This window comes from Odontesthes bonariensis, chromosome 6 (assembly GCF_027942865.1).
Source record: "Odontesthes bonariensis isolate fOdoBon6 chromosome 6, fOdoBon6.hap1, whole genome shotgun sequence".
Classification (NCBI taxonomy): domain Eukaryota; kingdom Metazoa; phylum Chordata; class Actinopteri; order Atheriniformes; family Atherinopsidae; genus Odontesthes; species Odontesthes bonariensis.
The window spans coordinates 6,263,123-6,287,757 of NC_134511.1; the positions used below are offsets into that span (position 1 = coordinate 6,263,123).

General features: G+C 43.0%; 1 protein-coding gene across 5 annotated transcripts in view; it reads right to left on the bottom strand.

The window, feature by feature from the left end:
* Nucleotides 1–2,718: 2,718 nt before the first annotated feature.
* LOC142381881 (spermatid perinuclear RNA-binding protein-like) overlaps nucleotides 2,719–24,635 on the bottom strand; it is a 110,605-nt gene continuing 88,688 nt past the window's right edge. For 2 of the 5 annotated variants that reach the window (XM_075467174.1, XM_075467175.1), the window contains exons 12-18: nucleotides 18,271–18,479; nucleotides 16,001–16,147; nucleotides 14,265–14,402; nucleotides 12,412–12,552; nucleotides 12,071–12,194; nucleotides 10,632–10,682; nucleotides 2,719–5,700 (exon numbers count right to left, since the gene is read on the bottom strand). In XM_075467174.1, coding sequence (XP_075323289.1) covers nucleotides 5,612–5,700; nucleotides 10,632–10,682; nucleotides 12,071–12,194; nucleotides 12,412–12,552; nucleotides 14,265–14,402; nucleotides 16,001–16,147; nucleotides 18,271–18,479 — 899 coding nt within the window. In that variant the 3' untranslated portion in view covers nucleotides 2,719–5,611. Of the gene's footprint in view, nucleotides 5,701–9,610; nucleotides 10,541–10,631; nucleotides 10,683–12,070; nucleotides 12,195–12,411; nucleotides 12,553–14,264; nucleotides 14,403–16,000; nucleotides 16,148–18,270; nucleotides 18,480–24,635 lie in introns of those variants that run through there. The other 3 variants (XM_075467177.1, XM_075467178.1, XM_075467176.1) reach the window with 3 other exon arrangements.

A 24,635-nucleotide genomic window follows, 5' to 3' on the forward strand; every position in this document is an offset into this window, starting at 1 on the left:
TTTTGACTTTTGTTTCACTACAGTCAGAAAAAACTCTCAAAGTTTGTCTCGTACACTTACACATACATCCATTTTAGAATTTTAGGCTTGAAATGTTGTTGTTTCCTGTTTTCCTTTCTCTTTTTTCTTTTTTGCCAGTGTATTTTGTTTATTTTTAAAATATTATGGTCTGCATATTACTTTTATCTGTCATATTTTACAATCTTAATCTGTTCTTACTTTACGTGCCCAGAGGGACTACAGGTGGAAATTAGCTAATGTTGCTACAACCTGGCACAAGGCATCTCTTCTCTCACGATTAATGCTTTTGTGCATTGTCCCTGTTTTAAATAAATAAATAAATGACAAAAAATAAAAAATAAAGTAGCGACTGATGCTACTGAAGGCTAATAATGAGGTTAAAAATAAAAAAAACACACAAAAAAAAACCCAACAATCATTCTTGCTATTAAAAACAGTTCACATGCTCTTACAGCTGGAACTCTTCATCACTTGGTGTCAGAAGGTCTTTAAGTGTTGGGAGAAGGAAACGTTACAAAGTGGGAAAAGATTCACTGTTTTTTGGGAAAGTGTGTTGCAGGTCGGACGTGTAAAAATGGATGAAAACTTATTAACAAATTAGGTTGCTGAGACAAACATAAACTGTCATGCTTTTATGCTAAAACAGCCCAGGATGACTTACTTTAACAGCAGATTGTTTTTGATTTGACAAACAAACAGGAACAAAGTGTGTTCCATCCTCAGTGCAGCAGACACATGGAGATGTATTTACTGTAGGACACACGCTGTGAGCATTCGCTTTAAACTGTGATCTGAATAGTGAATGGGATGTGTGGACCAGAGAGTCGCATCATTATGTCCTTCTCCACATCTGTCCCAGCTGTTTCCTTTAAACGTCACCTCTGAAGATGCAACAGTTTGTCTCTCATTCGTCTAATTTCTTTTCCAGCTCCTGATGTTTACACATTTCCTGCCTGTCTTTATAAATGCATGTAGCAGTCAGCATTTCTGAAGGGTGCAAACAGGGCTTATAACCACTGATTGGTAACTGTAGCCGCATTCGGACAGAGCAGTTCTAAGAACGGTACTCCTTGAATTTCGTTCTAATAACCGCCCTTCCCCAGGGGGAACTGTTTCAGTTTGCATTCCCACATGAGTCGGACCTTGATAGGGACTGATGCGACGCATGCAAACTGAAACAGTTCCCCTGGAGAAGGACAGTTATCAGAACGAAATTCGAGGAGGACCCTTCTTAGAACCGCTCTGTCCGAATGCGGCTGACGTGTCAGTTTAACTTATTAAACACGCGCCGGTTGTGTCCGTGTCGTATGAGGAAACATTTCAGCCTGACAACATGACAAGGGGCGGAGCTACCAACCACCAAACACCTCGGTCAGATGTGTTCCTATGGAAACCAGAACAGACCCAGCTGAGGAGAAGGAGCTGAAATGGTTCCAGGAACTGAGGGCCATGGTCCCGAGTTCCTGTTTGTGTGAATGAGGTAAAAAAGGTTCCTGAAAAGGTTCTAGGAACTGCAGAAGGTTCCTACAGTGGGAATGCGGCTATTGAGGGTCCAGTGTGTGGGACACAGTGACATCTAGCAGGACAAATTGAAAATTACAACCAACTAAAAATACCCCCAATAGCCTGTTTGGTTTGTCCCTGCTGGGCTACTGTTGTCACATTTCTTGCTTCTCTACACTAATCCACACTCTAGCTTTTAACCTGGATGGGTTAAAAGCGGAGGACAAATTTCATGTGTATGCATGACCAATAAATCGGATCTTAATCTTAATCTTAATCTTAATCAAACAGAGTAAATGGCTCTGAATGCTGCACCCTGACATGCTAACTGCTGTGTGCTGGTGACATTAGGACGTTACGCAGGAGATAAATGTGACTTCACAGCAGTGTTGTTTTTGACAACCATCTTAGATTTAGTCTTAGTCTTTTGGACTAAAATGCTTATTAGTTTTAGTCACATTTTAGTCACTTCTATATGTGATAGTTTTAGTCCAGTTTTAGTCGACAAAAACTCAAAAGGGTTTTAGTCTAGTTTTAGTCAAAAAAAAAAGAAAAAATAAGTATAGTCTACCGTGTTAAGAAAATAGTATGGTCTTAACTATCAAACAAGCAGAACAAAAATACATAGCTTATTAACTGACCCTGTACTAAAGCTTTCTGATTTTTCATTCTGTACTGTGCGTATGTCCCAACTTTACTGTAAGCGCACTAAACGCACAGGTCCTGGTTAGGGCTGCACAACGTCACTTGTGGCTTTTAGGCTAAAGCTAGCAGACTCTACGTATAACAGTAACTCGACCTGTTTAACATATCAAGTTACGTGCTGACAGAACGTACACACAGAGAGATAACCACACCGTCACTGAATGTAAACATGGCTAAACATGCTGCTAAAGTAACACACATATAATGAATTGACGTTAGCGTAACAAAAGCTAACTTTAGCCTGAAGTTAGCAGCCCATTTGCGCCAGGAGTATGTGGAAAACGTACTAGTTTACTATGAAATTTATCGATTATGTTAACAGCATTTGTAACTTACTTACCTTCGAAAAAATATCCCTGTGGCGAGCCTAAAGATGCCGCAGCAGATACTTTTTAGGTTTTAATTGACACACACAATAAGCAGAAATGTCATGCATTTTAAACGTCTGACAGATCGCCCACTAACATTTTCGTCCATTCTCGTCTCGTCAACGAAAACTCACACACGTCTCGTCATGTTTTCGTCATCAGAGAGCTATGTTTATCTCGTCACCGTCTCGTTATCGTCATGAAATAAAGTGCCGTCAACGAAATGATTTCGTCATCGTCATCGTTGACGAAAACAACACTGCTTCACAGGCAAAAAAACACAGCTTTGTCTTCAAAATGAAGATCTGTTCTCTTGGATCTGGAAGCTACACAGCATTAGTTGGTCTTACTGGTTACCATAACCACCCCACATCCCCAGTTCTCAGTTTGTTGTGGAGGATCGAACCAACACGAGACCCGGTTCAGTCTTCAGAGGGTGTCTGATGTTACGATTAATAACGAGAATGATCATTATATATGAAGGCCTTGTGGTCCACTTCAGGTGACATTGACAGAAATACACAGATAGTAAAATAAAACGACATACTTTAATCCATTAACATGATAAAGGTTACTAGAAGTCTAAATGAGACCTTTATTTTCTGAAACAATCGACAACCATTTAAACCAGTGATTCCCAACTTTTCAGTTTAGAAACAGAACAGAAACGTTTAGAATTTATTTAACAGGGACAAGCTGCGATATGTATGTAACCAAGTAGGCGGAGTCTAGGGCCAAATGTGACCGGATGTAGGACGGGTTCTGCAGACGGTAAAAATAGCGGAACGTTTTCAAGACGAGATCACAGACAAAGTGCGTAATTACTCGTATCTTTGCCACTGCGCAGTGACGAATACGCTTGTGAAGATAGCTGCCGAGAGACGAGCATCAGGACTGGAGAAACTGAGCGGGCGAAGTGCTGATGGCTTGATTGTTCCAGCCTGAGTCATCTAGAGCGCCCCCTAGTGGAGTCCTCCAGAAACAAGTGTAGTAAACAGGAAAATATGTGAACAATGACGGAGCAAGTTGCTTATGAAAAAGAATGGATAATCTTGGCCTTAATCCCTTTCGAACATGTTATTAGGGACCGAGCAGTGAAACTGCAAGGACCCTATTGTATCTGTACTCTTTCTTATTCTTATTCTTCGCAAAAGGTGCTCGAAAACTCATGAAATTTTGCGAGCACCACCTGCCAGTCGACGAAAGAATCTAAACTTTATATTTTTGGGAGTCGCTCTTTGACTCTGTAGCGCCCCCTACGATGCTTAAAAATGGTCCCCGCATTGGGACGACAAAATTCGGTACACTCATTCATCATGCCCAGACGCACAAAAAAGTCTCATGCCGCCATGATCCCACGTCCACAGGAATGTGGCAATTTTGGATGGAAAGTGCATTTTCATGCCATTTTTGACCGATTCCACGCCTTGCATATGATCAAACTTGTCCTACAGATTTAATGCTACAGCAAAATGGCTCAGTGGCACCCCCTAGAAATGTTCAAAAACATTGGGGTTATTATGTGCTCGTACGTACGCAGAGGGTATCGTGCGTGTGGGCAGAGCTGCACAACTACGACGTCCAGCGCATGCCCCAACGTACGCACATCTCGGTCCTGCATACGGCTGCTTGTAGCTTTTTAGTTCTTATTGTGGCCACGTAGGCAAACTCCAGTAATCCATTCAGATTGAAATATTACGGTCTGTAAGTAATAACGAGGCAGTGGCGGCGCCACACATTCACATCTGGTGTTAAATGTTGTTTGACCGCCTGCTATTCAGCTCAGTCTGCAACCACAGGCCCATTGTTAGAGGCTTGCATGCATTGCCTGCACTGCATGCGCACCCTGACATCTAGCCTGCTGAATCCTTGGAGTGTTTCAGGGATGTGGTTGTCTGGTGGATGGTGAGAACTAGGAGGGCGGCAGCCATTGGTCACATAGACCTGCAGTGGTGGATCGGAGAAACGATGGGATGCCAAAGCAAACGCCGCACTGAAGCCCCGGAGGAGAGCTAGCTTTGTTGCCTGTTGTCTGATGTCAAGTCTTAGTACTTCTGTTTACTGTTTTCATCTTTTAAAACTCAGTAAATGAATAGTGAATTTTATTTATATATTTATATTTATAACAAAAAGAGGAGCTGAACATTGTGGCTGTGGTTTCTTTGCATCTCCTGCTTTCGACCTATGAATACAGCGATTTGCAGTTACTGTCACAGCACTTCTACTAATGAAGATGTTAGTTGGTTTTAACCATTTAAATCATTTAAAAAATGGGTTTTTTTCCAGTTGTATTTGAATAGTTGTAGATGTTACTCATCCAGCTTTGGGAAGCACTGATTTAAACACAAACATGAAGACGGCTGTCAAATCATATGCCCTTGTCATACCAATACAGTGTTATAGACAATCTGTCAAATGTGGGGAACTTAATATCTTTATATATATATATATATATTTATTGTTGGACTGCTTTGAATACAAAGCTGCTTCAGTCAGTATTGTATTTACATTCAGAGATACATTATAAATATGGTTCTTCACCTTCTGCTGGGTAATAAATATTCAAATCTATTAACATGTGTATATATATTCAAAACACGCACATCCATTTGTACAGATATTAAATGTATTTACATCCAGTGTGTCACATTGCTGTGAGTGTGCAGGTGCTGATGGCCTGTTTGAGATTCCGTTCAGGATGTTTTGGAACCCGCTGAGGTCCCTGAAGGCAAACAGAATATTGCTTTGTGTTTTATTGACATTTTCCCAGCGAGCCGAGTGAAGCAAAGTCTCGACTGCAGCCTCCTTTTTCACTGAAACCAGACCTGGACTCCCGTTGCCCGTGGGTGTTGTCTCCTGTGATATTGCTTTCAGTATTGCTGCTGAGAATCGTGTGCAGAGAGAAAGCCGGGATGGCGGCGGCACCGCAGTAATTGACAGAGTTTAATAAGGGGTGAGGGATTAAACGGAAGGTCGAGTCTGTCGCAGAGTCCGGTCTCGGTACACTGTCGGGGTCAGAACAGATCCTGAGGGCCCAGGTGGATGATTATAGGTGTGGCTATGGTCTGCGGCTGGTAATAAGCACTGTCGATGTACAGGCCACCTACAGACAGGAGACACGAGCAGCCAGGGTTAACAGCAACACTAATGATCATTATCATCAGCCATCAGTGTGGCTGTCGTACTTTAAGGATATGAAGGTGGAAACATGGATTCCTCATCCTCGCTCCATGTGAAAGACTTTTTTTAAGCTTTCATTTGACATTTTTTCACCTACATCATGTTTACCAGAGTTTAAATAAGCTGTTGGAGGATATCTGACAGTTGCAGAGAGCTCTGTGGTTGTTGTTGTTGTCTCCCGTTGAAGCTGATTTCTGTTCGATTTGTTCTGTTGCTGAGCTTTCACGCTGCTGTTTCTATGGAGATCACACAGCCTGTAATGCTCTGGTCAGCGCAGGAACACGTCTTTATTCATAAAATGGACAAATTACCTCACTAATTCACAAACACCACAGGGCTGTCGTTTGTTTATTTTCTCAATTTCAAGTTTGAACGGTGAGCTAACATGGTGCTAACGTGATGCTAGCATGATACTAACGTGACCAGTGTTGCCAGATGTGTCTGACTAAATACCGCCCAAACGGTGCTCAAAAACCGCCAAGAGGCGCTAAATTCCGCCCAATTTCAACAAATTGTATTGATTTCTATGGGCATAAAACGGCAGAAAAAAAACGCCAAATGGCCTGTTTTTACCGTTTTTACCCGCCGACGGCTATCCCAAGTAGCCCAATAGCTTGGTTTCAGTCACGTGGTCGTAAGGGGGTGCGGTTTTCAGATGGTTGTCAGGAAGTGAATTCTGCCCATAGAACTGCAAGCAAGATGCCCGTGTTTTGTGCTGTTTACGGCTGCTCCAACCGTTCTACCCGTGAAAAGGACAAAAGTTTTTTTTGAATACCAAAGGTGGTCGTACACAAAGGTGAGAAATATAAAAAGCTAACAGAACAACGCCGTAAAAAATGGATTTCAAACTTACGTCTGCAGTCGGGAGGAGCAGAGTCTGTTTACTCGTGTCTGCAGCGACCACTTCGTCAGAGGTATGTTTGCTAACTGCTAACTTTGTTTTTGTGGCTGTGTTTATATAGCATTGGGGTGTTGTTAAATACTCATTTACTTAGTAATGATTATTAAGTTTCCGGTAGTCTAATATGGGCTTCATTGTGACTTTTTAGGCGTCCCTAGCGCTTGGGGTGACGTTGAGTCGGTAGACTGGGCTCCGACGGTCAAGCTCGGTTATGAAACCACTAAGCCGAAATCCAAGGCATCTCTTCAATGAGAGCAAAGGATAATCTAATGTTCCATTCCCACTGATGCCCTCTGATTGTGGGTTGTCAGCTGGATGCTCGGCTGTCTGCATCAGAGCTGCGCTCATACCCGGGCTCTCAGCTGTCTGTTGGAGATCCAACATAGCCACTGCACATGCCGACCGTGTTTGTTGCTCAAGTCCTCCTTGAGCTTCATTCTTTGCTCTCGTTGAAGAGATGCCTTGGATTTCGGCTTAGTGGTTTCATAACCGAGCTTGACCGTCGGAGCCCAGTCTACCGACTCAACGTCACCCCAAGCGCTAGGGACGCCTAAAAAGTCACAATGAAGCCCATATTAGACTACCGGAAACTTAATAATCATTACTAAGTAAATGAGTATTTAACAACACCCCAATGCTATATAAACACAGCCACAAAAACAAAGTTAGCAGTTAGCAAACATACCTCTGACGAAGTGGTCGCTGCAGACACGAGTAAACAGACTCTGCTTCTCCCGACTGCAGACGTAAGTTTAAAATCCATTTTTTACGGCGTTGTTCTGTTAGCTTTTTATATTTCTCACCTTTGTGTACGACCACCTTTGGTATTCAAAAAAAACTTTTGTCCTTTTCACGGGTAGAATGGTTGGAGCAGCCGTAAACAGCACAAAACACGGGCATCTAGCTTGCAGTTCTATGGGCAGAATTCACTTCCTGACATCCATCTGGATTTCGCGCGTTCGCGATGCAGCACTGTGACGTCACGTGAAACCCTCCTGTTGGGCGGGCAACCGCCCAATCTGGCAACACTGAACGTGACGCTAACATGATGCTAACGTGACGCTAACATGATGCTAACGTGACGCTAACGTGATGCTAGCGTGATGCTAACAGGCTCTGTTCCTACACACCGAAAAAGATTTGTATTTCAGCTTGCTATTGTGTAAAATAATGACACAATAGCTATTCATGATTTGTGTAAGTCCCTAAGTGAGTTTCAAATATATTCTTAGAATGGCATATTTAGTTCAAACTTGTTCAAACTTCCCTTACAGATAAAAAAAAATAAAGTTTGAAAGGTTCCATTTAATTTGAACAAGATGACAGTTTCTCTGCCTGCAGCAGCAGAAGCTCGATGTTTTGTACTGTGACTCGTGAAGTTAAACACTGACGTTTTGGGAAAAATAGTGGTGAGGTTATTTAAAGAAGTGTGAGGTGTTTGTGAGTGGGCGGTGTCTTCCCTGCAGTAGGTGGAGGTTACAGTGCCAGTTAGGAGATCCTGACAGGCTAGCTAAGCTCTCTATTTTCTAAGGCTGTGTTCGAAACCGCATACTACATACTTCCATACTGCATACTCATCGATCAGACGGTATGCAGAGCGTTTACCCACAATGCATTTCGCTCCTACCCGAGCCAAAATCAGCCGACCTGAAGCTGATTTCGCTTAAGCTCTAAACTTTGTAAACTTTAGCAACATTTGAAACATTTTCAGGTGAGAAAGTAGTCGTTTAGATCCCCAACGTGTTGAAAATCTGACAAAACACCGGCTATTTACAATGTTGTTCCGACGAATTCGGCGCTATTAAAGCTAGCCGCTGTGAGCAACGCACTTCCGGTTATTTTCACAAAATAAAATACCCGTTGCCTTTTATCATAGGGAAAGCCATTACGATACAATTGGTGCTTTTGTTTTGAAAACAGGAAGTGAACCTACCCTCATTGTAGCTAGCTTGAAACTGTCGTTTTGACAGGAAATGACAATCGGCGACATCACGTTACGTTGCATCTTGGGTAGTTTGAGTATGAGTAGTAACCTCATGATGCATACCCAACATTTCGGAGAATCTAGTATGCATCCGGGAACTTCTCGCTTACTCAAATTCGCATACTACCTCAAAAAGTTAGTAGAAGTAGTAAGAGTAGTAGGAGTAGTATGAGAAGTATGCGGTTTCGAACACAGCCTAAGTCACTAATGTTGTATGTTGTTTACCTTGTTACTATTTTCTCAATCAAAGATCACCCGTGTTGCTCCATGTAATTGTCAGCTGCGTTCTTCTGGTCTAATCGTGAAAAAGCACTAACATGTACCATCTTAGAAATGTCTCATCTTCTGTGGCCCTGTTTTGGGTAGCTTTTAGCTTGGCTCTCCATTTTGAATCCCTCCCTTATTCTCCAAACAGAGTGCTCTGATAGCTGAACTCATAAGTACTTCACACATCTCCACTTACAGAAGAACTTGGCTGCTCTGCTGCATGAACGGCTGAACTTTTCTCAATTTATCATCAGAGATCCTCAACAACGGTCTGAGATGATACAGACTTCTATTCTTAGTGTAAAAGGAGTAGAGGTAATGGGAATAATGGATTCATTTTGTAATTCACTTATATTTGGGTCATATATTTCCATTTTTGGAAGGTTTAAATGCACAAATTGAGTTTTCTCCAGCGCTGTAATATTTTGCCCAAACCATTAAAAATCACGTCAACTTGTGGAGAAAGGGCCGAGTAAAGCGATGAAACGCACAATACACCCAAAGCACTATGAAAAAATACCTAAAATAAAATATCTAAAAATACAACCAATGGTATTAGTTAGTGCCCCATAAATTCTACTGTAAAATGAAAAATTTGACACTTGACTGAAAACATAATGAACCACAACCGTATTTTGACAAAAATATTCATTTATTTAAAAAGAATATTACCTACAAACGGATCAAAATAAGATCTTTAGGATTTTAACTCGACACAAAGTGGCTCATATAACCAAAGCGTAAATGTAAACATTCAGTTTCAAACAAAAAGGAAAAAGGCTTCTCAGTGCAACCGCTCATTGTAAACCTGTTTAGTTTGCCCACCACAGAAACAACACAATAACGTCATTACAAAAGTAAAAATAGCAAACAACATCTGGGAGGGATTGTTAAAGGAATAATCCACCTTCTTGGCACCTGTTTTATTTTTTTCCTCTTTATTATAATTCAGACGGAAAAGTTGCTTTCCTCGTTCTCTACTGTGGACACTGAGGTCCAATCCCAAATTATTCTTCTCTGGGCTCTGCGTCTGTTTTACATATCAGTGACTAATGGTTATCCAGATGACCACCATTCCTTGATTCTTAAAAAAAAAAAGGACAAGAACACCTTACCTCTGAGAAACAGGTGTTGGGCCTAAGTTGATGACGGTGAGAAACAAAATGCAAACTAACAAGTGTCCAGTGTAGGAAACTAAATAGAAAAGCAGCTTCTTTACAGTGAATATTATTTATATTATCAACCAACCACAGTAGGCCTTGTTGCTTTATCCTGAAGAAGATGTTAAGGAGTTTTAATATCCATTAACCTGTTTTTTGTGCACAAATTGAAAATCTCATTGTGTTTCTGTAGCTAACTTAGCACCACATATCGCTCCTCTTTACTCGCACAATATCAGTGAGCTTTGATAATGGGTCCAGCTGGTTGCAGCTTAGGTGAAGTTAGCGGTGGTTTGATGCTTAAAAGTGAGGATATTCCTTTAACAAGTGTTCTCCTGTGAGGAGGAGGAGGGTGGGGGGCGGTCCTAATAGGGGTAGAGGTGGGTGACGGGGTAAGTTGTGGGGACTCTGATGACGGGGACAACTACTGAGGACAATCTGGAGGGAAAACCTGAGGAAGAGCCAAGAAAACAAACTTAAATGTTGGAATGAGGTGAGAAACAAGACTGAATGGATGGGTTATAAAGGAAAACTGAGTTTACCGTAAGCAGGGAGGGCGCCGGCGGGGCTGTAGCCGTAAGGAGCACCGAAACCTGCGAGGGGGAGAGAAGATAACGTACAAACAACGATAAGTCAGCTGAGGAAATACACGGAAACATGGGTGCACCTGCTGATTTAAGCCGATTAAAACCTTTTCCACATCCAGACACAGCAGCCGCCTCCCAGGAGAGGAGCCCGAGCTGCGGGTTGGTTTGCTGCCTTCCACTGGACGTCAGCCGGGAGGCTGAGCTGTGTGCACCCAGGTGTCAGACATGTTCTTAACACCTTCACTTAACTGTGGATTATCTGTGAACTTCTTCTTCTGCTGACAGAATGAATATGTCTGTTTTATGTCTTTTTTTACACCTCACAGCCCTGAGCTGACACTCCCTCTGCCCAAAGAAGAGCGATACCAGAGAAGCACACTTCTGCTGGGTCCTCACACATGACTGAGAGGGATCCCTTTGGTTTATTCATCCATTCATTCACTAGAAAAATAAGACTTTAAATGGGGCTGAAGAATAGCAGCAGAAAAGCAATAACAGAGGCGTTCTGCATTTCCCATACTGCCACAGGAAAAAGAAAGCTTTTATAACAACTTTTTTGTGCAGGTTCTCAGAAATGGGGCCAAATTCAACCAAATGTAGGGTCATAGGGTTTTTATACGAAAAGCTTGTAGTGCTACCTGCATCTTTAAGATGTATCTGCCTCTACACTCAGTGGGGTCACATGGCACTGAAAGGATCAGATTATTGGCTAAATTACAATCAGACTGAGTTATTAAGTGCATGTAGACACCTTAATCTGACAAGAAATCGAATCGAATTCAGACGCCGAGATAACTGGGTTGAAAGTCACTCTAAACCTGCTTGTAGACGCTGAAGCACGTGGTGAATCAGACTTTGCGTTCTGCGCATGCTCCAGATGTTTTCCCGGGGTCGTGACCCGGAAGTCAAAGGAGACGATATTCCTGTTGTTGTCGCCGTCAGAAAGAAACAAACAACGCGATGGAGAATGCTCCGTTGGGCATCGAGTTTGTGCAACAAGCAGCTCATCACAGACCAAATGTAGAGGGACATAGCTTCATCTTGCTCTGCGTTCTCCATCTTTCTCCAATGCCTGAGTTTGTTGTTGTTGTTGGTGGTGAAGAGGTCAACAGGAAGTGGCTCTATTAGCAACAGCTGGAATGGGTACAGCGCCACCTATCATACCGGGGTATGACACGCTTTGTGCCTCTGATTTGATTCATTCACCGCCATATATCCAAGGAGAATTACCCTCGCTCAGCTCATTCTTATTGTAATTTAGCCAATAATCCGATCCTTTCAGTGCCATGTGACCCCACTGAGTGTCTTCCCATTATAAGGTCGGAACGCTCCATTCTGGGAGAACTCCAACACTGAGGCCCTCCTGCTCTGTGAGTGCTCAGGCAGTGACTCACCTGGGGGGATGTACCCATGTGTGGGTGGGGTGCTGATGTACGGAGGTCTGGGGATCACAGGGACGCGTGGAGGTCTGGCAGCGAGAGTCGGGATGGTCAGCACCGAGGCCACGGGTCGCTTTGGCTTCACAAACACACAGACACACACAGGCCATAAGAACAGCGTAAACACGGTTTGATTTCAGGGTGGAGACGGCTGCTCTTCAGCCAGTTTCAGTCTCATTTAATCAAAATTCTGAAGGAGATATTTTCCTAAATATAGAATTCATAGGAAGTGGCAACATGATGTAGATTATCTTCACTCAGGAAGCAGCAATTCTGACCAACAGGTGTTCACTCACTGGAGGGTTGGGTCGCTTCTTCTTGATGCTCGTGGACTTGGAGCCGGAGAACAGGCTGTTCAGAGCGGCGAGCGCCGCGCTGGCCTTCGCTACTTTCTTATTGGGACCCGTCCCCCGGAAAACCTGTTTGTCCACCTCCACCTGTCACAGCACATAAAAGGGAGTAGGATTCAAACCGGGAGAGTATGGATAAGATAAGTACTGAGGACTGAGCTGTGGCCCCGGCTTCTTTTAAAGGGATAGTTCGCCTCTTATGACATGAAGCTGTATGACATCCCATACTAGCAATATCATTTATGAACATCTTCTTACCCCCTGCTGCGTCCTGTGAGCAGAGTTCCAGCTGAGTTTTGGTGTTGACGAAGGTAGTCCGGCTAGTTGGCTGGGGTTTAAAAAATAAAGCGTTTTGCTTCTCAAAACAATATGCGTTCAAAAGAGTAATACATTTGCATCACAAAATCGTTCTCCAGGAAAAAGTCAGACCACACAATCGCTTGGCACTATTTTCTCTCCCTTCATATCACTGCCTGCTGCCGCCTGCCGACAGCCGCGCCTGTTACGGTGTTTACTGCTTGGAACACTGGAAAAAATGCCCCTCCAAAAATAAGATAAACAACAAATAGTGAAAATCGGCTTGTCAAGATTTCTTGAAATAAAATGTGATATTTAGGACTTTTGAGATAAAAGTGATCTTGAAATTAGCTTAAAAACCTCTTTAAAAAAAAAAAAAAAAAAAAAAAAAAAAGCTTGTTTCATGTGAAATGTGACTCAAAACAAGATGTTTTCAAGACTTTTTCACTTAACAAGATATTCAAGATGTATTGTATTAAAACAAGTGGTACTTGTTAGGCAATTGTGTCTTATATTAAATGTAATGAGATACTCAATGAGACAAATATACTTGGTAAGATTTAGATTTTTTCCAGTGAAGCAGGGGACTGCTCGGTCTGCACAGCAGGCAGTGATACGAAGGGAGAGAAAATAGGGCCAAGCGATTGTGAGGTCTGACTTTTTCTGGATGAACGATTTTGTGATGCAAATGTATTACTCTTTTGAACGCATATTGTTTTGAGAAGCAAAAACGCTTTATTTTTGTTGCCCCAGCCAACTAGCCGGACTACCTTCATCAACACCAAAACGAGGCTGGAACTCGGCTCACAGGACGCAGCAGGGGGTAAGAAAATGTTCATAAATGATATTGCTAATATGGGATGTCATGCAGCTTCATGTCAAAAGAGGCGAACTATCCCTTTAAGGGTTCTGTCACAGCCAACAGAGCCGTTTCAGTGGAGTGGAGTCCACTATTCAACCCGAGGAAGGTGTTCAGAGTAGAAAAAAAAATATGTGAATAAAAAATATCAGAATTTAACTTGTTACAGAGATATTTATGACTTGCGGTCGTATAACTGAAGATTTGGACTGACACTCCTCCTCTGCATCTATTTAGTTTGCTTTATATCAGAAGTGTGTTAAAGACACGAACATCATTCACAACTCAGAAAGTGTCGGTTTGTAGATGAACGCATTCTTTTTAACCCTCCAGACGAATCTGTTATCATCACGCTGGGATGGAACAGAAAGAAACCTCAAAGCAAACATGCAGCTTCCATCACAGAACACAGTCGGGGACGTTTGGCCTTAAAACTGCAGATTTTATTGGATGAATCGCTTTCGTGTTCAGCTGTTTTTTGCTTTGAAATGCAGGAAGCAGCGAGCTGCAGAGCAGAGAAACACATCCCCTCCTTCATGAATTCCTAATAAGAGCCAGTGAAAGGAGGAGGACAGGAAATCTATGAAGCCGACGGGTGTCAGAGTGTGTGTGTGTGTGTGTGTGTGTGTGTGAGATCTCGTACCTCGATGATGAAGCGTTTGTCGTAGCTGCTTCCGCTCTCTGAGATCAGCTCGTATTTGAGGCCGCGGCGCTTCTCATTCAGCTCCATCACCGGGTTTTTCCCGCCCGCCGTCAGGATCGGGCCTGGAGCTCTGGACTGCTGACAGACAGGAAGAACAGAATCAGCGGCGGGCCTCATCTGGACTCTGGGCTGTGTTTGTGAAAATGTACGTATAAAGCTTAACCTGAGATAATCCTCTGATTCCCTTCGTGGTCGTGGATGTTCGGAGCAGCTAAGATGTTCGACTACAAGAATGTCTGAAGCGTCTGAAGTCACCAGCATGTAAAACTCCCCAAAAACACAATCCTGCCATTTTTAAAGTTCATTTAAAGGAATCAGTCCCCTGCTGCATGCTCCTCAGTACAGCCGGCTCCATCCCTGCCTCAGAGGATAAACTCTATCTGAGGCTGATGTTCCAGCAGAGTTAGCTGAAGACCGTGTGTGCAGCAGCCACTTTCCTCCAGTTTGGGTGCAGCAGGTGACCGCAGCCTGCACCAGGAGCTGGGTGGCGTGTTGGGTTCGGTACGGCCTGATCCTTCTTATGTTTAGCAATTAGGGCTGGGAGAGTTAACTCGTTATTATCGCGTTAACGCATTCATTATTTAACGTTGATAAATATTTCATCGCTCCTTAACGCATGAATACATTTTTTTTTTAAAATTAAAACAAAAAAAATTTTTTTGAGGGCTTTTGTGCCTTTAATGGATAGGAAAGTTCAGAGAGACAGGAAGCAGAGAGAGGGGGAACAACACGCAGCACAGGGCCGTCCGATGCGGGACTCGATCCGGGGCCAGCTGCAGCGAGGACTATAGCCTCTGTACATGGGGCGCCTGCTCAACCCACTACGCCACGGACCACCCCTGTTTTATTATTTATTTTATTATTGTAAAAGTCTGTTGCTCACAGGCTTTTATTTTGTAAAAGTCTGTTGCTCACAGGCTTTTATTTTGTAAAAGTCTGTTGCTGTCTGCTGTGGAACCGGAAAAGAAAGTAATCGGCGGATCCACCAAACATGGAGAAGGGTACGGAACTTTTACTCGGCCATTTTCATGTTAAAGTTCTTCCAGACGGCGGAGTCGACAGAACCAAAGTCATCTGTAAACACTGCCAAGTTGAATTGTCTTCTCAGCGTAGTAGTTCCAGTCTAAAATATCACTTAAAGGCAAAACACACAACTGATAGCAGCAAGTCATTCAAGGAAACAGACAGTGGAGCGAGGCTTCTACATAAAAACTACAGAAAGATGCTGATGTTAAAAGTGTGTTTGCACAACAAATGTTATGGCCCTTTCATTCATATGGCAGCACATTTAAAATAAAACTAAATGCTAAAAGCTATACGCTACTTTTGGATTCATTTTTGGATTCTGCGTACAAATGCGATTAATCGTGATTAATCAGGGAAATCATGTGATTAATTAGATTAAACATTTTAATCGTTGCCCAGCCCTATTAGCAATGCGAAGCGGCACGATTGAGCGATGGAGGCAACGTGATCTTTAAAGGTCAGCTGGTCATCAATCCTGACACCCAAGTTTCCAGCTACCTTTGAGACGGGTTTCAGTTTGGATGCAGATGTGGTGTTTGGTTGCTTTACTGGCGAGATGAAACTAATCAACATCAAGGGTGTGTTTACTGAGCTGGTGTTGTGGTCATCATCAGATGTCCTTCTGTGCATCAGCTGTGTGTGTTTCTCACCTCCTGCGCCTCCGTGGAGGTGATGGATGTGGAGCTGGAGCTGGTGGACATCCGGTCGTTCTTGCCTTCGCCATCCGACTTCTCGTCTGCGCTCAGCGAGTCCAGGTCACCATCACCGCCGAGTACGTAGCCCAGAGCCTGCAGCGCCTGAGGAGGACGGGAAGTTCACCGGTGATCGTTTAAACAGACGGGTTGAGACGGGATTCTTTTTGTTTTAACTGAACGCATCACACGTTCACATCCGTCACAACACCGGCCGTACTGCACGTGTGAATGTGTTACTGAGTGAGAGCAGATGAGCTAAAGTTCAACAACAGCTTCTGTTCTCTCATCGATTGTGTGTTTGGCGGTTTCTTTGTTTCCGTTAATGTTCGTGTTTTGTTTTTTTAAACATCTTTATTGGCCGGAAAAGGGTGGAATGCTCTCTCCGGGTCGGGAATGAGATCCTTCCCCAAGTGGAGGAGTTCAAGTATCTCGGGGTCTTGTTCACGAGTGGGGGACGAATGGAGCAGGAGATTGACAGACGGATCGGTGCGGCGTCTGCAGTGATGCGGGCTCTGCACCGGCCCGTCGTGGTGAAGAAGGAGCTGAGCCAGAAGGCGAAGCTCTCGATTTACCGGTCAATCTATGTTCCTACCCTCACCTATGGTCACGAGCTGTGGGTAGTGACCGAAAGAACGAGATCGCGAATACAAGCGGCCGAAATGAGTTTCCTCCGCAGGGTGTCTGGGCTCTCCCTTAGAGATAGGGTGAGAAGCTCGGTCATCCGGGAGGGGCTCAGAGTAGAACCGCTGCTCCTCCGCATCGAGAGGAGTCAGATGAGGTGGCTCGGGCATCTGGTTAGGATGCCTCCTGGACGCCTCCCCGGTGAGGTGTTCCGGGCCCGTCCCACTGGGAGGAGGCCCCGGGGAAGACCCAGGACACGTTGGAGAGACTATGTTTCTCGGCTGGCCTGGGAACGCCTCGGGGTCCCCCCAGAAGAGCTGGAGGAAGTGGCCGGGGACAGGGACGTCTGGGTCTCTTTGCTCAAGCTGCTGCCCCCGCGACCCGATCCCCAGACAAGCTAATGATAATGGATGGATGGATATCGTTATTGCTTTTTCAAATTATACACGAAAAGCTTTGTACGGAAGCATGAAAGCGCCTTATATTACACAGAACGTGGTGAACAAGCAAACAAACAACCATAAAACAGCAAAAACCAACACAGTGAAATAAAAGAACAAAAAAAACAAAACAGGAAAAACTGAAAAAATCTATTCAAAACAGATTAATATTAAGTACAGACGAGGACCAAAAACAAAAAGAAACCACAGAATGACATGAAAAGCTCAAATTAAAAGTTCATCAGTTAAAGCAATACAATGTAACTTCTCAAAAAGCCCACTCTGGAGCTCCCCCTACAGGCTTGGAGGTAATGTACGGTTACACTGTCGTAAATACAACACCCTTTCACTTTCACGTTTGTTGACGAACCGGCGAGGAGTCAGAAGGTGCAAGCTATGTCGACCGAGAAGGTAAGAGTAATCAAATGTACCTGGGAGCGTGAGAGGGGTCTATTTGTTTTCGAGGTAGGTGTGCCAGAAAGCAAGTCGAAGTACTTCCGCTCAGCTCCCGGGCCGGTCCAGCAAACATAGCGCAGTTTTTGCAACTCAGACCCCCGCAGGGCATAGGAGACAGGCCAAACGTAATATTAAAACTCATTCTAGCCGCACAATTTTTTTCAAGCTGTTATTTTAAGGTAGAAATGTTACATAGTATTGCTTTAAAGGGATAAGCAGATATCTAGGTGTTGCAGTGTTACTATGATGTTTAGTTGGGTTTCATAACTCAAGTGTAATGTTGGTGGTTTTTAACAGAATGGCGACAACCTGCAGTGAAAGGACGCCAACAAAGGCTGCTGTTCACTTACAGGAAGGTCGGTGCAGCAGACTCAACAAAAGCATCATTAAAATCTCTCTAAAAAAGCACAGTTTGAGTCTGCGTTGTCTGACAGTCTGAGGGCTGTCGGGTTTATCGACAGGAACCGCATTACGACCGGAATAATAAGCAAACATATTTCTGAAATGAAGCGTTTTCACCTCAGCTGTCAGGGACAAAACAATTCAGTCTAGACTGAAGGAACAAAGCTTCGATTCTCTCTTCAGTGCACAGTCCTCAACGTTTAGCTACAGATCGAAGCTTAAAAACAAATATGTCTTCGTGTTTGCTCCTCCAACACTTTTCATGTTTCAGTAACTTTGGTCTGTTTCGTTAAACGCTGCACTTACCTTGAGGGCGACTTGGAGCTTTGCTGTTCTCTTGGAGTTCCCAGTGGCCTGATAGGTGGTTCCCTGGATCTCCACGGACATGGTGAAGACTGGAGCGTGGACGGGGCCGGACTGGGACAGCAGGCGGTACTGAAGACCCGGGTGGATCTGGTTCAGACGCATTAGAGCATTCATGGGATGGTTCGGATCCGTCATCCTCCAGTCCAGGACTAAAGTAGGAAAGAGGCAGAACGTGAGCTGGATGTAGACCCCCTTTATAAGAAATATTACTCTTTTCTTTAGCTGCATCTATGAAAAACAGCAAAGATAACACAGTCTGACAGACAGAAAACAGGATTTCTGCAGCAACAAGGTGATTCCCAAAGAGCTGTTAGCTGAAAACTTGGCATATCTCAGCATGGTGTGCAGTGTGTCCTTAAAACATTTGAGGAAACTGGACGAGTGGAGGACAGAAGAAGAAGTGTCAGGCCTAAAGAACTATCTCCAGCAGATGAACAGGATCTGAACACTTTCATCTTTGCTGTTTTTCACAGATGCAGCTAAAGAAATGGGAACAAATGATGTGTCTCTGTGACAGGCTGCTGGGAACAAAGTGCCTAAAGATCCAATTTAAAACGGCTTCTTTGCTCAGTTGTCTGTTCTATGTGAACACAACACTGGTTCATCCCTTGAGTTAGGAGCCTTTTTAATGCCTGAATGGTTCACAGGTAATGTAATATTGTAGAATATTTAGAGATGTTGCTAGCATTTTTTTTTTTAAATGTCTTTGATTTTATGTGAGAAGTCATAACAATGATAGAAAACAGTTGAAATATTTAATGTAATCATATAACAATATGTAAAAGGTGGTTTATAAATATTCTGACATGTAAAGATTAAAGAACAAGTCCTCAATATGAAAAAAAGTTAATATTCAAATTGTATTTGATTATTTGATGTTAAGGTGTTGTAAATTTTATGAGAAATGTTTCTTAATAAAAAAAAAAGATAAGAATAACTTTAAGAAAATCCCATTTTTTAGTGGAAATAAATCACTATAATCGCAGCATTTACTCAGAACACCTTCGAAAGCAGCAAATCTGAGAATAACTGAACATATCCTACTTTTCATGCAAGTATATATAACATTTTAAAAAAAGACTTATTATACTATGACAGGCTGTTGAAATGTGGGCCCAGCATTTGGTCAAATTACAGCAATAAATCCTAAAAGCTGTAAAGTAGGTGGTGGCGGACATGCAAAAGAAGAAGAAGTGTCAGGCCTAAAGAACTATCTACAGCAGATATTCACTTTAAAGCTGCTCAGAACTGAACAAACTCTGTTTTCTTGTGTTAGTTACTGTATTTACAGTAAAGATTTTACCCTAAAAACACACGCAATATTGTAAGACAGAATAATTAAGTTATTCATCGTTCTACTGGAGTGATCTCCTCCTAAGATGGAGGATCCATCTGTTGTTTAGAGAAAAAAAAAAAGCAGATAAATGTTTATTTCCGTTTCCCGTTGAGACTTTGCAAAGTTTTACTGGAAAATAATGTAAATAAAGTTAGTAAAAAGCAGCAAATTCTCACTGTAGATGACACGCAACCAAAGTACCTTAGATTATGTACACAGGACTCTACGTTGGAAACAAAGAGTGAAAACAACACTGAGGTATCGGCTCCTAAAGGGAAACATGCTTTATGTACTTTATGACAGTTATGCACAGCGACTTCTGAAAGCTTTATTCTGATGAAAGCTGCCTGCTGTTAAAAAACAGGAATTACAGGGAAATGATCAGGCAGATGGCTGAAAAGTGTAAATCTGTTTGAAGCCGATAAGACTCAGCTGGTTCACATTTACAGCAGCGCGTTGTTCTCTTCTGTCAGAGGAAACACTGTCATGATGGGAAGTATTAGACTTTAAGCACATTCTGGGCATGTTACTTTAGCCTTTTGTTGATCATTTCATTGTAAATGTTAAACAAAACGTGTCTTTGGAGCAGAATAAATCTTACTTTCATGTCCTTCTACACTGATGAAAAACATCAGACACAACATCCTCTGTGAGACTGAGAAAGACTTACATTTGTTTCCTTTGAAATTCTTTCTCTACGTTTCCTTTATGTGCAGAAGGAAAATCAATAATCGCTCTGCTGACATGTTCTCAGGTTGTGCAGAGCAGAGATTTTTCTGCAGACTAACAGATGGCAGGTGGAGCCTCTGCACCGCGGAGGCCATCAACACTCGGGCTGGTGGATTCATTTTCTCAGAAAACAACACATGAACAAGATGGGCCGACAACAACACTCAGTGGGGTCACATGGCACTGAAAGGATCGGATTATTGGCTAAATTACAATCAGACCGAGTCTTTAAGTGCATGTAGACACCTTAATCTGACTAAGAATTGGACCGGATCGGATTCAGACCCCGAGATAATTGGGTTGAAAGTCAAATTAAACCTGCTTGTAGACGCTGAAGCACGTGGTGAATCAGACTTTGCGTTCTGCGCATGCTCCAGATGTTTTCCCGGGGTCGTGACCCGGAAGTCAAAGGAGACGATATTCCTGTTGTTGTCGCCGTCAGAAAGAAACAAACAACGCGATGGAGAATGCTCCGTTGGGCATCGAGTTTGTGCAACAAGCAGCTCATCACAGAGCAAATGTAGAGGGACGTAGCTTCATCTGGCTCTGCGTTCTCCATCTTTCTCCAATGCCTGAGTTTGTTGTTGTTGTTGGTGGTGAAGAGGTCAACAGGAAGTGGCTCTATTAGCAACAGCTGGAATGGGTACAGCGCCACCTATCATACCGGGGTATGACACGCTTTGTGCCTCTGATTCCATTCATTCACCGCCATATATCCAAGGAGAATTACCCTCGCTCAGCTCATTCTTATTGTAATTTAGCCAATTATCCGATCCTTTCAGTGCCATGTGACCCCACTGACTGAGGACACGCAGGCTAATATGATCAAAACACTTCGTATCACTGCCTGCTGTGCAGACCGAGCAGTCCCCTGCTTCCGAGCAGCAAACAGCGTAACAGGCGCGGCTGTCGGCAGGCGGCAGCAGGCAGTGATACGAAGGGAGAGAAAATAGGGCCAAGCGATTGTGAGGTCTGACTTTTTCCTGGAGAACAATTTTGTGATGCAAATGTATTACTCTGTTGAACGCATATTGTTTTGAGAAGCAAGACGCTTTATTTTTTAAACCCCAGCCAACTAGCCGGACTATCTTCGTCAACGCCAAAACGAGGCTGGAACTCTGCTCACAGGACGCAGCAGGGGGTAAGAAGATGTTCATAAATGATGTTGCTGATATGGGATGTCATACAGCTTCATGTTAAAAGAGGCGAACTATCCCTTTAAGGGGATTAATACCTGCAGAATTGAGACTTTTTCCATCATTAATCTGGTTCAGTTTCTGACACCATAAAGAAGTCATCTGAGGAATTTTTCATCAGTGACGAAAATAGAACTAATTTCTAATTAAAGCTCTGGACAGTCGATGGTTTTCCGTTCACAGAGGCATCGATCAGCTTCCACGGTCAGTTTGAGCGGTCGTGATGCACTCAGGACTGAAGGATGCTTCAGTGTGGGGATGGTTTCAGTCACTGTGCAAGAAGATGACGGGCAGGTGCTGAGAGGAAGAGGGGGAGGTGTTAATGCATTCTGTGTGAGTGTGTGAGGGAGAGGAGGTGGGATAATTGCATGGCCGCGGCCTGCAGTATTAATCCCTCTCCATCTCTGCCTCCCGTCACCTCCTTTGAACTGGAAGCAGAGGAGAGTCGCCGGGTCGATCGTCCCAGTGAGTACCGATTTAATTACTGACACCGACGGACTGAAGGGAGGAGGAGGAGAAAGAAGAAGAGGAGGAGGAGGAGGAGGAGGAGGAGGAGGAGGAATCACAGCTGCAGCAAACAGTTGCTTTTACTGTCAGTCAATCTTGTGATTATTTTCTCATTTGAGTACTCGTCTATGAAATGTTGGAGGGAATTTAAGTAACATATAAATGTCTTCTTTTATTCAGCCCAAAGTTTATTATTAACCGGGACAACCAGCAAACATTGGGCACTCCAATTTCACCAAATGGAGACATTTTTAAATCCAGGTTAAAAACATTTCTGTTCTCATGTGTCTATGCATGAAATCTGCACGATATCTTTTAATTTATCTGGACTGTTGCTTGTTTTTAAATTGATTTAAATTATTTAATTTGTTTCTCGTTATATTCTTTTATGCATTTTTAATGCTTCTTACACTCCCTGCTGCAATGCTTTTATTTTATGTGAAGCACTTTGAACTGTTTTGTGCATGAAATGTGCTACAAATAAATTTGATTCGACTTTAACTGAGAAATGAATTGAAATTATCATCAAAGTGTCAAAATGAATTTGACTAAGTCCAAATCTGAAGCTTGAGTTTCAAAACTTAAGCACATTTTAACTCCTGATTTTATCTATTCTTCTTATTTCTTTCTTTTTTGTTTAAAACTTAAATCATGCTTTTTATTTCTACTGTTTTAATGTCTCTGTAAAGCACTTTGAATCCCCTTGATGTTGAATTGTGCCGCACAAATAAACTCGCCTTGCCTAAGTAAGCTTGAACTGATCAGTGTGAGCAGAGGAGGCTCTACTTTGGAAATATCTGAATATATCGTTTTCTAAAGAGGCGTTTTTCACTCTATTCAATGGTTTAGAGTTTCCTAAACTCTGAGATCTGTACTCAGCCTCCACTGGTTAAAGGTGAGCTGCGGATGTGCAAATGTTTAGCTGATTCCAGAGCGAAATTCAGAAACAGTTAAAGATAAAGATGAGAGTTCATCATTCCAAGATGGAGATCCATCAAACGCGGGGAAGAAGGCGGCTCTCAAAAGGACGTAAACCACACAAACTGATGCTGACAGTATAAAAGGAAGAATGTACGGATTCTTCAGGCCGTTAATGGAACGAACAAAGCACCAAAACTATGAATGACTAGTGGAAGGAAGAGTTGTGTCGCTGCTGTGGAGGCGCAAGCTAGGCACAATAGGCAAGGCTCGGGCTGCTCAGGAAGGCGTCATGCACCACGTTTGGCATCGATACATCAATGCATCGCAGAGATACGGCCTAACGTCCTGTTTGCGCATGGGTGTAGAGTTTGATTGGCTGCCACGGTTAAACGGAAGTAAAATGAAAAAATCCACATGATAACTTTTTTGCGGCTTGGTCTGAAGATTCTATGTGCCAAGTCTCGTGGAAATCGGACAATCTGCGTTGCCTGAAATTAATTTTGAAGGTTTTTGATTAAATTCAAAATGGCGGAAAATCCAAAATGGCGCAGATGACATCATGGGTTGCGATGACCTCGTCTTTATCTAGGGATTCCATTGGTATCTCATTTATTAAATTTGGTCCAAGGGGTCCAAAGATATGAGCAAAAATGTATTTTTGCTACATATAGCGCCACGTATAGGCCAAACGTCACCCAACGTCTTGTGCCTCTTACCGTAGTGGTCATGAGTCTGTGTTAGAAGTTTGACGTCATAACATCAAATGGTTACCAAGATATGACCTCACTTCTGGTTTGGCGGCGTCAACCTCGAATTTGATTGGCTTTTATGGAAAAACGGAAGCCTAATTAAAAATTCCACACAATAACTTTTGTGCGGCTTGGTCTGAAGAGTCTATGTGCCAAGTCTCGTGAAAATCGGACAATCTATGTGACCTGAAATGCTTTTTTTAAGGTTTTTGATCAAATTCAAAATGGCGGAAAATGTAAGTATAAGCAAATTGGACTCGTTATGATCCAAGGATTCCAACGATGCCTTATTTGTGAAATTTGAACCATGGAGTCCAAAGTTATTAGGCTGAATGCACTTTGAACTTTGACGTGTCGGTGGCGCTAGAGAGTACACACTTGGGGCATGGAAATTCTTGACTTTGGCACTTGGCTGATTACGTGTGCCAAATTTCACAACTTTTTACCACAGCGTTCATGGAGCTGCCATAGACTTCAATTGCAGCGGAAACAGCTCAATAATAAGAAAAGCTACTAACACAACAGGCAGAGAAGGAAAACCTGGCAAAGATCTGGCTTTCACTTGATCAAACCTATTCAAAGTGAGGCTTTAGTGCCGTTCTTTTCTTTTTGAATAACTCGTTGGATCGCATTTCAGATGGTTTCCATGTCCAACCTGACCACTAGGTGTCAGTAAAGAGTAATTTCAACCAAAATGGCTGCACACGGTCCCCTCTGGCTTAAGTTTGGCGGGACTATCTTCAGTTTTCCAGCTGCATGCCTCCAGGATCTGAAGTGATGGAGTGAGGCGTCACATGACCTGGTGACTGATTCCTGATCAACTCTGGATGTTTTTTTCCCACGCCGCCTCGCAGCTCTGAGGAAATC